The 13,330-nt window shown below is 40.5% G+C and overlaps 1 protein-coding gene across 3 annotated transcripts in view; it reads right to left on the bottom strand.

The window, feature by feature from the left end:
• The window catches only part of cltcl1 (clathrin, heavy chain-like 1), a 55,327-nt gene that overhangs the window by 12,642 nt on the left and 29,355 nt on the right, over positions 1–13,330 (bottom strand). For all 3 annotated transcript variants that reach the window (XM_048611184.1, XM_048611183.1, XM_048611182.1), the window contains exons 15-24: positions 10,950–11,075; positions 9,813–9,955; positions 8,446–8,680; positions 7,286–7,408; positions 5,987–6,132; positions 5,399–5,582; positions 4,991–5,183; positions 2,008–2,165; positions 1,166–1,330; positions 738–845 (exon numbers count right to left, since the gene is read on the bottom strand). In XM_048611184.1, the coding sequence (XP_048467141.1) occupies positions 738–845; positions 1,166–1,330; positions 2,008–2,165; positions 4,991–5,183; positions 5,399–5,582; positions 5,987–6,132; positions 7,286–7,408; positions 8,446–8,680; positions 9,813–9,955; positions 10,950–11,075 (1,581 nt within the window). The remainder of the gene's footprint in view (positions 1–737; positions 846–1,165; positions 1,331–2,007; positions 2,166–4,990; positions 5,184–5,398; positions 5,583–5,986; positions 6,133–7,285; positions 7,409–8,445; positions 8,681–9,812; positions 9,956–10,949; positions 11,076–13,330) is intronic.

Raw genomic sequence — 13,330 nt, forward strand, 5'->3', positions numbered from 1 at the left:
TGTTACATTTATGATTAGTGTTGGAATGCAAACCTATTCAGAACTAGTGACTTAACTTCTGGCTACTTAGTGAATTTGAATTGGGCAAAGTCTGTACTGTAATTCAGCATGACCTCTAGCTTTGGAAATTAAAAGCAGCTGTACTACCTGCAACATAAACTTAAAACTGAAAGCCAAGGGTTGCAACAAACTGAGGCACCAACATGCCCAAAATCTCTGCTTGTATCCATTAATACTAGTTTTCTGAACACGTCTGCCAGGATTGGAGGGTCTGGGCTTAGGGAGAAGTGGAATAGGCCGAGGCTGGGACTAGGGCACACGCAGAATATGAAACCAAGGGGGACCTTACAGGTTTATACAGTAATGAGGAGCGTGGATAGCTGAAGTTTCTCCCCCACCAGGGTAGGAGAGTCCTAAACTAGGAGGGCATAGGTTTAAAAAGTGAAACATTACCTGAGGGGCAACTTTTCCATGCATGGAGTGAGCTATCAGAGGATGTGGACGCAGCTAGCACAATGACATTTTAAAGGCATCTAGACGGTTACATGAACAGGAAGGGTTTAAGAGGGATATGAGCCAAAACACTGGCAAATGGGATAACTTGGACATCACAGACAAGTTGGATCAAAAAAGGGTTGTTTGTGCCTTATAAATTGACTGAATTTCTTGAACATCTGGTAAACTACGTAACTGCAGCTGAGGGAGAACTAGAGCTTGTATTGTAGAACAAGAATTACCTGGTAGTAACTGATTAGCTCCTCAAGTTCATCTGCATGGATGACGATGTGTAGTCCACATATCTGGGCCAGACGGAACTCTTGGCCATCCACACAGGCAAAACAAACCTAAGATGGGCAAATAGGACAGCAATTCAAAGATTATTCAAAATCAAAATCTCAAGTCTGGACACTGTTCAATCACCAAATAGACTCTGCACTGCAAATCTAGGTGAAATTTTGATGGCTATTTAGGACGAGCTTCAAAAAAGTTCACACCTATTGTTCATTTGCAATTTTAGGTGGTTAGGCAAGCCAAGTTTTTGTAAGCACTTTGTGAAAAGCACTGGCAAGACTGGAATTTTAATTCAGGTATTAAAGTGCCCAGAAAACAACGTCAGAATCTTAAACCAGCTTAAGTGATAACCGTTTTGGTTGGTGTTTCATACCTCTTTCCAAGTTCTGGTGCTGTTAGCTTTGCGAGCACTGTCCACAGCAGCTTGGTACTCTCCTAGATGTACCAGCGTAGAAGCTAAGCGAGCAAAGTTGGACACATTGTTGTAAAGTAACTTTGCTGCATCATACATGCCATCATCATAGCAGCGATCACCAACCTACATTGGAGGCAAATAAATTAGCTTCATACATTGTTGGCAGCATACTGTTGGACTGAATGGCCTGTGCTGTACCCATTAGTGTTAACATGGTGATGTTTAACTATGACTTTAAGAGCTATTAAGATTCACAGCACAGAAAATCATTCTGTCCATTAAATCTAATGCCTACCTCAAGAAAACCAGCCCACCTTGCTCCACATAGCAAGTTTTCTTCAAGTGCCCATGCAATTTACCCTCAAGCTGATGCTGTCCACTAGGGTGGTGAATTCAGTTCTTGACTCATTTTTAAAAATCAATTCACTTCAAAATTGAATGTTTACCAGCAGTTAGTCTGGCTATTATCAGCATATCTCATCTGACTCAGATGAGATATGAAGCCTGTTTGGGGCCCAACAGCACTTGGGGCCGTGGGCCTTTTCCAAAAGTTCTCTCCATTTAGTGGAACATTACATTTCTCATTGCATAGATGCAAGCTGCTTTAGTGAGTTGCAGCTTTTAAAGACTTGCATGCAAATTACATAGCTGTTTTACAGGGCAAGCATTTAAACTACAAAAAGTGATAGAAAAATACAATTGAAACCAAGATTGTTAAACAGACTGAATTCAATAAAATGCAAATTTAAATACAGAGTTTAAATGCAATAATCTTATAAACAATGGCTTCCTAGTATTACTTGCTGAATGTGGGCATTGTTGGGTCCATTAACAAATTCTTCCAATTCAGACAAGCGGTTGGTCTTTGCCAGAGCAAATATCAACTCCGTCTCCACATACGACTCCTTGGCTTTCTTCCGAGCCATTTGCAGAAACTTCACCAGGTCTTCCCAGTTATCTGAAAGAAAGAAGTGTGGATTGCACCACTTAAACGTACAGCAGCATCAGGTAACAGTGATGGGATGGCAAAGAATTTAACTGGATACAAGAATGTCACTGGTTGATGTGCTACTTGTCTCCTTTTGACAATGTCCATAAATTGAGTTCTAAGTGAAGGAAGGAAACTCAGCAAGCCAAAAGAACATTTTAGTTAGTGCTTTATTATGCCATTGACAGTTGGTTCTTGCTCCAGGTTGACTAGTGCAACAGCTACCTATTGTCATCGCCACAGGACAAGTTGTTGCTGAGTTACACAATTAAAAAAGGGTGTTAGTGATACTGACAAGATATCAACTTCATGACAAGGCTAAGAATACAGCTACTTCTTCTGCAGCTTTGCTAGAAGTCAGTCAAAAGTTAGCTTAAGTAAAACAGTTCAACAAATTTGCCTTTACAATTTCATTTAATATGATTTAAACAACATTCAAGTGCTGCACAGAAACAGACAAGTACAGATGTTTTTAAAAATCAGCTTGTTTAAATGGGCTGACACCTCTAGGCCAGGTGGGGCTTAATCTCTGATTGAGGCAGGGACATTACCACTATGTCACATCAGCCCTCCAAGTGTGCATTTAGCTAAAATTGATATTGGGACAGATGATTAGAGGCTTATTGAAATGGGAGGTTTTGAATGGAGTAGTTAAGTGATGAAGTTAAAAGGCAAAATGACTTGGAGATGAAATTTCCAAACTTGAGGCTTAGAAGACCAAATGCGCAACTGTCAGTGGAGACTGGTGACCAGAGTTAGATGAGCAAGAGTCAAGGGGCTAAAAATATTGATCACTGATGGAAGTTAAAAAAGGGACAAGGTCAGAAAAGAGGGATTGGATTGAAAACGAGTTAATTTTTAAAAATTCAACTATGTGTCAACCAGGAGCCACATTCATTTGCAGTGGTCATGAGTAGGAGACCTGATGCAAGTTACATGAAACAGTTCAGATATTGATAGGTTGAGTGGGCAGAAGTTGACAAATGGCAGTGAGTGGGAAAATGTGAAGTTTAGTTTGGAAGGGAGAAAAGAACAGTATTTTAGGATGGAGATAAGCTGCAGTAAGTTCCAACACAAAAAACAAAAAAAAAAAAAAAAGGCTTGGGAATACTTGCAAGTGAAACCAAAGCTAGCATGCAGGTGCATCAGGTCATTAGGAAGGCCAATGGAACACTGGCCCTTATTTCAACAGGATTGGAATACAACAGTATGAGGTGCTGATAAGTTGACATCTATAACACTTGAGCAGTTATTCTTTTTCATTAGAGGAAGTTCAGAGAAATTTCACAAGAATGATCCTTGTTATGGAGTGAGTGTCTTATGAGACAAGGCTAAAAAGTTGGACTCTACTCACTGGAATTTAGAATAAAGATGGTGATTGAGGGTAAATGCTAACAGGATGACAGGCTCCCTCTCTCATGAAGCCCTAAGAGCAGAAGCAAAGGGGTGCCAATTTAAGACAGGAATTCTGGTTCAGTGCTTTTGGAACTGCCCTCTCAGCTCCCTTTGGCAAGGAGTCCTTGTATATATTGAGCACAGATGGATTTTTGATCAGTAAGGGAAATCAAGTTGGGGTGCAGGTGAACAAAGGTGGCAGGAAAGTGGACTGAATGTCAAATCAGTTATGATCCTATTTGAATGGTGAAGCAGGCTGGAGCTGAACAGCCCACTTTTGTTCCTATTTTTGGTTTTATGACAACTGTCAGATTAATAGGCCCACACCTACATTCACATCTCTTCAGGCCAATAAGATGGCAGTGTTGTACAAGCTCAGCAAGAGAAAAATCTGAAGTAAAAGCTGTTGTGATGTCCCTGAGCTGAGTGGAGGGGGCCAGGTTCAAGTACTACCTGCTTGAGAAGAAGTGCATAACATCCATAAACAGGGTGACCAGAAAATATCTATGGCTGAATGGAGATTCTGACCAGGAATACACCAAAGTGGCTCAGTATGGAGGTAAAGCAAGTGATGTTCAGTCAGCTTGACACAGGTGAGACTGGAAATAGGTAGTCAAGTTTGAAGCTCAGCTCCACTTCATGTAGGACATCAAGCTGAAGTCTGTAGTAAAATGGATCTTCTGAAACATTCAAGTGAAGATTACAACTCATCCAGGAATGGATGTTAGACAAGCAACATTAAAGGATCCAGAGAAAGATGGTCAGCTTGTGAAACCCAATAGCATCCTTTACTTAGTGTTGGAACAGAGGAGAACAGAGTCCTTGAAAAGATTCAGAGGCAGCACTGAAATGGGAAGATAAAGCCAGTGAATCTCTGCAGTGGTTTGATTGGATAAAATATAACTGAGGATAGTACCACTTAATTGGGCAAGTGGGACTTTAGAAGACGGCATAGTTTATCATGTCAAATGTTGCTGACAGGCAGGAGAATAGGGTACCGAAAGATCTCAGGATATGTCCAGTCTTCGACCTAATACTGAGCTTAGAGGGAATTTAAAGCTTAGTGTTAGCACAAAATCAGGGACTAAGATGATAGGTGGGAGGGTGGGGGCAGAGTCATTTGCCAATGTAGACAGATGGGCTGAAGAGAGAAAAAAAAGGGGCTGAGGTTAAAGGATAAAAGAACCAGTTACAGTCAACAGATATGGGAGCCAGACATGGGAATGTAGTTCAGGGTGATCAATAGTTTAAGTGGAAGCTGAGATTGATCCCTCATTGTCAGATGAAGGGGAAAATGCAAATTTGGGACAGAAGCTGACTATACCGTAACAAACCTTGAAAGTGGATTTTCAAATAAATAGCTACTGAAATGTGCATTAACTTCAATGACCAATACTTACTGTTCTTGTTGGCTGCTTTCACAACCTCCATGTAAGCAGAAGGATCATCTGCCTTGATGTAGGAATCAATGGCTTCTTTAACCAAATCCTTCTGTAACTGTGCTCTTGCCAGCTGACTCCACACAGCTGGCTCATTGCAGCGTTCGGCAAATTCATAAGCACGATCAAGATTGCCAATGTGGTCAATGAGAACCTAAAAAGAGGTCAATTAAGTTGAAACAATTAAGGTTTTCAAATCCATTTGACACCCCAGCTACAAATTCAGTGAAAGCCATCAGAAACTATTAGTCTAGTGCGAGACAGACAATGTTTAATACAATTCACTTTGCCTACTTTACATACTTGGATACATCTACTTATTGAAATGCAATGTCTCAATCCCTCCATGCAGAAGAAGCAAATTCTTGCCTGCACAGCAGAAGTGTTCACATCAAACTTCCGGAAGATTGCAAAGGCTTCTTCGAAAAGCTCATTACTGATGGCAATGTTGGCAATATCAGGAGCATCATAGTTGTCTAGACGATTAATGTACTCCATTACACGGGTGCGATCTGCTTTAATAGCAGTTAGTATCAGTAGGTTCTGTAGATTCCTACAAGAGAAGAATTACATCAAAAACAAAGCCTCTGATCAACCTGACAAATTGCATTGACAATGCAATTAAGAGGCAAAGCCCTTTTTAAAAAAATTATTCCATGCAAGACAGTTGCTCAATTGGATTTCTGTGCCTGAAGGCTTAAGAATGACAGCTGACAGCTAACAGCAACAATCTACAAATGATTCATACTACACCATCATCTTTCAGGAGGATCATTCTTATGCAGCATTGTAAGATTGTCCTGAGCTGGCTCCTACTCTTTGAAAGTAGAAACTACCTACCATCTACTGGGATTTTTGGTAGAAATCATTAGTAGTTAAGCAAAACTAACATTATAGGCACTTAATACAGAATGTTCAGATATTTACAATGCACAGAATTAGTCAAATATTTCTCACCTATGTTCACTAAAGACATTGTTATCCAAGACAATCTTCTCAAGCAGTTCAATCAGTTCATTGGGAAGGTCAGCAGTCATAAAGGCTTTCACAGTGACAGAAACTTCTTCTGGATCCTGGGTTTCAGACAGGGCTGTTTGGACAACCTGAAAAGCAATTACTTTTACTTTACAAAATGGTTCAGGAGACCCAGGTTAAAAACACAAACAAGCTGTTCTAATCCAAAGTCAGTGAAGCTCAAATGTGTTGCTGGGTCAAAGGGTGATGTTCAGTAAAGATTAAAAAAAGTGGAGGAAAGAGTATGAAGGGTTAAGAACAAAGTGTTCACAACTAAAATCAGTAGCTGCGACATCACCATTACAAACTTGCCACAAAATTTCTGCACTAATGCAAGTTAAAGTTCCATGACAGTGAACTAGATTAGCACAACTTTGAAGACCTTGATCCTTTCAATTGTCTATACTTGGAATAGGATATCTACTGATCTGCAGTTTTAATAAATACTAGAATTAGGATTGGAGAGAAATTTAATCTAGCAGCATGGTGGATCAGTGGTTAGCAGCACTAGTGACCAGGGTTCAGTTCCACCCTTGGGCAACTGTGGCATTTGCACACTTATCTGCATGGGTTTCCTGAGTGAAAAGTTTCCTCCCACAGTCCAAAGACATGGAAGTTAGGTGGATTGGCTGTGCTAAAAATTGCCTGTAGTGTTCAGGGATGTGCAGGCTAGGTGGGTTAGCCACAGGAAATGCAGGGTTACAGGGCAGGGTAGAGGCACGGGGTCTCAGGAGGGTCAGTGCAGACCCAATGGGCCAAATGGCCTGTTTCCACATGGTAGGGGGTTCTAATGATTCTAAAAAAGGACACTTGTATCCATGACAAGTGGGATATAATACAAGCTATGCTAACTGGAACATTGTGAATAGCTGAAACTGAATTCAAAAATCTTCCACCACCTTCCATTTTCAATTTTGACTGTTCAAGTCAAAGTTCATTTTGTAAGCTGTTTACTCAGTTTAGGAATAAGTAAAGCAATGGCTAGATCTCAGTACTGTTCCATTCAAGACAAAGATGCAGTGCACAAGCAGGAATCTTGTGGCATAATGGTAGTGTTCCAACTCTGGGTCAGGAAGTGTGGGTTCAAGTTCCACCTGATCCAGAGGCAAGTCTTAACAGGTCAGTTTAAAGTTATGCATTGCAAGAAGATTTAAACAGTACCAGTCTGGCATGAAGTTCTTGCTTGACTAAAAGTACATTTACCTTAAACCTCCATAAGCAAGTAGAATGTAAAAAGCATACCTGGTCAATCAGCTGTCGTCTAAAGGGATTATTTTCTTCAAGAACATTGGCCCAGAGCTGTGGATCTTTTCTACGTACAAGATAGCGAGCCTCACTCTTGAATAGAGAGTTCTCATTGCAAACCTAAGAGACAGTTAAATCATACAAAAATTCAGCTGAATTGGTCACTCCTTCACTCAGTAAATTGCCAACTCAAAGCTCTTGCACTAAAGAGTTTAATTGGCTACACATTGGAATGATTGAAGGACTGCAACTACTGCCTTACCAAAATACTCCTTTAAAGCAGATTTGCAAAAAGTGGTGCTATAAAACAGCGATGTTCTAAACCATATTGATTAGTAAAAGGTAGAATCAGAACAAGTGTATTTTTATCCTTCAGCTGCCAATGCATTACTGGTCACCATAGTCAGGAGGCCAGAGCAGACAGATAGGGATGTGGAGTTAAATATCAAGTGAGCTTGGCCACACCGACTATTGAAAATTGACTATAAAAAGGGCCACACAGCACTGATATCCATGACAGCCTGGAGTTTGCAAATTCAGTTCCAAGTTGCAACCTCCAGCCCCAGAATTCAGGCAGACTGAATCAGAGGATGTCTGCTCTTAGCTTCCCTCAGCTGCATTCTCCAAAAAGCAGTTTTACAGTAAGAGCCCCACACAGTTGCCTGCACCAGCCAAGCACTCATGCTTCATCTTCCAATACTTGGCTGGCACACTTTAAATGCTTAAATATTACAATGGCTCAACTATCACCTTTTCAGGCAGTGAGTTCCAGATACCCAATGCCTAAAGTGAAAAGATTCTTCAATTCCCTTAATTGTATACCTGACTAGCACATGAGGGTGAAAATTTCTCCCAAGTACCTTGTCTCAGTTGTAGACAACTCAAAAACAGGTCCCCACTCAACATTCTGCTCTAATGAGCACAACCCCACATTCTAAGCTGTTCATAGCTGAAATACTCCAGCCTAGATAACATCCTGATCTCCTTTGCACCCTCTACAGCACATCTTTCCTCCAGTGTAATCAGAACAGTAGTGTCCCAGCTGTGGAAATAGCCACCATAACCTCCCTGCAAAGATCAACAGTTTCAGGAGCAAGTAATTAGGCCAGCTTTTACCCAGACAATATCCATCCTAAATCTTGGTCCAAGACACTAACCTTGATCAGATCCAGATCACACTGGCCCCGCTCATAAGCGACACAAGCTAAGTGTGGATCCCTCTTTTCACAGTACTTGCCAACCACTGAGCTGTCGTAGAAAGGATTTTCACGCAGGAAACGCTCAGGATTGTTATTGCTGTCAATATAGATTTTAGCTAGAGCATTGTGAGTAGCAGGTTCTTCACATCCTTCATGAACTCTAGCCTCCAGCCATGGAAGCAGCAACTTTAATCTGCAGAGAAAAAAAAAGTTAGTGGGGGGAAACCAGGAACTTGGTAATTTTGATCAAAAATGAAATGTCAAATTGGAGCATGCATCTCTTCAAAAGGTTGCAACACGACTTCCAGGAAAAAAGAAAACTCTAGGCCATTCCTCATACCTCAGTCAGAAGGATCTATTTCCCACATTAAGTTTAAGAGGGAAGAAAGGTGGCTAAGGGAAATCTAAGGGTCAGTTGCAGCTTTTAGCTTAGGCAGATGGTTGGGGTTTGAAAAACTCACATCCACATGCAGTTTAGACACTCCCAGACCAGTAGTGGTGGTCTGTCAAACACTGAAGCTGTCTGAATAAAAACCTTGCAAGTCAATTACACAGCAGGGAGCATTGACCATTGCTATCACCTGGTTAACAGTGCTAGCTTGAATGTTTTGTCAAATTATTGCTGGAAGTCTGGAAATTTGAGGCACTACAGTCAGTCTTATTTTGGAACGTAAACTCAAAAGTTCTCACTAAACACGGAACAGATCCATCACGTATTTTCTTCATAAAAAAAGCACAAGTTGCTGGAAAAGCTCAGGTCTGGCAGCAAGAGGGAGAAAAAAAAGAAAAAAATCCATTAAGTGTCTTGGGTCCAGTAACCCTTCAGAACTGTTAAGGGTCACTGGACCCAAAATGTTGACTTTTCTTCAAATACTGCCAGACCTATTGAGCTTTTCCAGCAAATTTTTTGTTCCTGGTTCACAGCACTTGTGGTTTATGTACTTTCATTTGTCTTCAAAATCTTGATACTGCTGCTTATTTGTTGCAGTATCAACCAAACCAACATGTGGATGACACATCCAGGGCTGCTCAGTGCTCCATAATGACAGTTGCTCATTAAAATGAGACAGTAAAAAACCACCATTGTCAAAGTGCATGCTACAGTTCAATGGGAGAGTCTTTTGTACACAGCTATTTAGCTGGACTCTTCAGTAATCAGAAACTTGCCTCCAAATGATTTGAGACAGCGGTGGGAAATGAAAACAGAATACCTGATCTTGTAGGTGACAAGGAACAGTACCACTGAAAACTAAAACTTTGTTGCCTTACCTCAAAAGTAGAGGGAGGCAAACAGAAGAGGGAAGTCAGCTACTTCAGTTACTAACCTGTTCCTTTTCTCTACTTCACCCACAAGCTCATCAGTTGAAAACTGTCCACGGACTACAGTGATAAGATTTTTGATAACTTCTTCAGAGCAGTCCACATCCAGTAGTCCACCTACCACTACTGGAAGCCTGCTGGGATTCACCTGCATGAGACAACAAGTGGCAAGTTGTTTTTTTAAAAAACCAAGGAAAACTGAAGTGCAAGAACTTAATTTTCTCTTCTTGAATTCACTTTTCTACAGTTACTGGTTTTGTCCAAAAAAACATGGCTAGGAGGTAGTCAAGTATTTCCACAATAGTTCTGTTTGTACAGCTTTAGAAATTCAGTATAACTGAAAAATCACCCTCATTAATGTCACAAAATCCTGAGAAGTAGTTTGGTAAAGTGTCACATAACCAGCACAGGAAGAGGTTTGTCCCATTGCACCCATGTGAGCTATTTTTTAGCCCTACATGCTTGCTCTTCCTTCCCTTCATGGATTTTTGATTACTTTCAGAACTGTGGAATGATAGCAACAAGAGATAAAGCAGAAATTACAGGCAATGTGGTACAAAAGAATAAATACAAAAAGCAGTGGCAAGTGTGAACAAGGCTTACTGCAATCCTATCATTGCACTTTGAGTTTAATATTGCAGTCTCCTTATCCAAGGATCAGTATGTACATTCAGTGGACTGCACTAAAAAGTTCACTAGCTGACCCCTACGATGAGGGATTGTCCATTGCAGTGAGAATCTCAAATTCAAGAGCTTAACACTAGATACTGGGAAAACTGCTGTGGCTGGAGGGGGTCCTAGAATTAGAGTAAGCTCCCAAGTTTAGGTGGAGATGAAGTACTGTCTTCACTCCAGGATTGCTAGGTTTGAATCAGCTATGCCGGAAGACTCAGTGGGCTCAGTATATTCTGTGCTGCTTGACAGATTTGATAGTTCAAGGGAGTCATAGGATATTGACTGCTTCTACCAAGATTTTTTTTCAAAAGGTACAGCTATTATCTTATTCAATGATGGACCATGCACACAGGGCTGAATACATACTACACGAGTGCTCAGATTTGAAAACAAACAGTTGATTTCCCAAAACCATGATGGCTAGTTATAAACAACAAGAACAACTTTATGCTTTTGATTTCACTGACCTTCTGGACATAGATTTCAATGTACTTCTGCAGGTTGTTGCGGTACAGGTACAGAACTAGGTCATGAACAAAGTCAAACCGATCACATACAATGATTAGTGGTAGCTGGTCTGTCAGTTTGGCTTCCTGAAAAAACACAACAGAAAAAGTTACTGCCTGGCACGAGCACGATATTCCCTTAAATGGAAGCTGAGGAATGCACTTCTAACAGCCTTGTTTCTACTGATTTGCTTTTGCCCCTCTACTTCAAAAGCTACAATTCCTTAAAAACAAGGAAACAATTTACAACATTATGTGCATTGCCTCAACACTTAAAGTGTCTGAAGGGAGTATGGCAGTGACTGAACAAGACAAAAAAAAAAAAAAAGTGTTCCGGTAACAAGGATTACTGAAAAAGATGCATCAGGTACAGGGGCAAGTTGACCACACAGAATCTTAAGTGGTCACCAGCTTAGTATAGAAGCTTTGACTCAAGTGGTCATAACACTACTGCTGGGACTCTACATATTGAAGTGCTACAATCTCATTGAATTGAAAGCAAACTACAAACACAATTTGAATTTACAGCAGCAATTTTACTGCATCTAGCAAGGTCATCTAAACAAAGGACTAGGTGACGATACAGCAAAGCAAGCAGAATTTACCATAATCACTACAAAAGCAGCTTCATTTCTTTCACAGAAAATGGATATCCATTTCCTTTTTCAAACTACCCTTGCATCAAGTGGCTTCCTGGGTCATGACACCAGTTAGAGCTACATATCGCAGTGGCTCTGGGAGTCACGTAGGCAGACAGTGCAAGGATGGCAAGTTTAAACAAAAAAATGCAGTTAATGGGTTCTGATGGTGACAATTACATAACCTTTGAAGATTCTGGATTAACAGCCCATAAAATTACCTCTACACCAAGAGGTAGTTACATTTAGAGACTTTAACATTAAGTACCATAGCATCACAACATGGAAGCAGACCCTCCATCCAACTATCCCACACTGTTTCCAAACTAAAAACAGTCCCACCTGCCTATGCTTAGCCCATATCCCTACAGACCTCTTATTCACATACAATCTCAAAGATGTTTGGATAAGTAACTGTATATGCACCACCACTGTCAGTTCATTCCACAGACTAAAAAGGACATCCTCTCCTCACCTTAAAAATATGCCCCCTAGTTTTGAACACCCCCACCCTAAGGAAAAGACCCTTCACTATCTGTACCCCTCATGGTTTAATAAGTCACTATAAAAGAGGTTACCCCTCAACCTTCTACACTCCAGGGAAGAAAGTCCCAGTGTATTTTTTAAAAAATAGATTAACCCTCATTCCCGGCAACATCCTGGCAAATCTCTTCTGAACTTCTCCAGTTTAGAAGTATCCACTTTGGAAAATAGCCTTCATTCTGCTAAAAACGGCAGCTCAATTTAACACCTGCAATGTTATAGGGAACTTTAATTACCAAGACATGAACTGAACAAAAAACTAAAACATCTACTTCTGAAGATGTATTCTGTTTTAAAATAACAGAATCAAGTGAATTTTCCTCCATCCAAGTTAACTGGGAGCTTGTCTAGGCATCAAGGAGACCACAACAGGAGGATCATCTCTCCACCTTCATCTGCATAGCCAATGATCAGATCAGCACACAGTTGAATTAGTACTATCTGCTCAAAGTTCAAAGTTAATTCTTCAAGTACAGGTGAACAATGAAGCACTTTCAGCATGTTAGGCAGGAATTGATCAGCTACCTGTGAAAAATCAGCACGTTGCAGGAGAGAATTGACATTCAACTTAGCTACCAAATTGCTCAGGTAGCATTAAATGCACTTTACAAGTATCTTGCTGAACAAAAGAAAAAAGTTACCTATGTAATAGTTAATAGGACAACTGGATGCCAGGGCAAGGTACTTTGCCAGCAAGACAGCAGAAAGTGGTTTGGCAAGGCCAGTGTTTCAGCTTAGTGACCCATCAGAATTGCTGCAGTTTCCAATGACAGCACTTTGCTGTTAAGACAATTAAGACTTGCATTTATACCATCTTTTACTGCTTCAGACCATCTGGAAGCTATTTGGTTCTCAGGTGAAGCTGTAATAGCTTGGACCCATAACCCTCCAAAACACATACATGACTGGCAGACACTCAACAGGAGAGGCTTTTGATGTTGAGCTGGAGAAATCTTCACTCAGATCTTGCAAATTCCCCATCTTGGATCAATGGATGCTCAATGGAATATATTCCATAAATTTCAAAAGATTTAGACGAATAGAGAATGATTTGGGAAACTTTTCTTGCCAACCTCAAACAGCTTGAGTGGCTGTCTGTATTCCCATTTATGTTTCACTTTTGCAAAGAGGAAACAGTCAGTCAATTTTAAAGTTTATAGA

Source organism: Rhincodon typus, chromosome 24, assembly GCF_021869965.1.
Source record: "Rhincodon typus isolate 14 chromosome 24, sRhiTyp1.1, whole genome shotgun sequence".
Lineage (NCBI taxonomy): Eukaryota > Metazoa > Chordata > Chondrichthyes > Orectolobiformes > Rhincodontidae > Rhincodon > Rhincodon typus.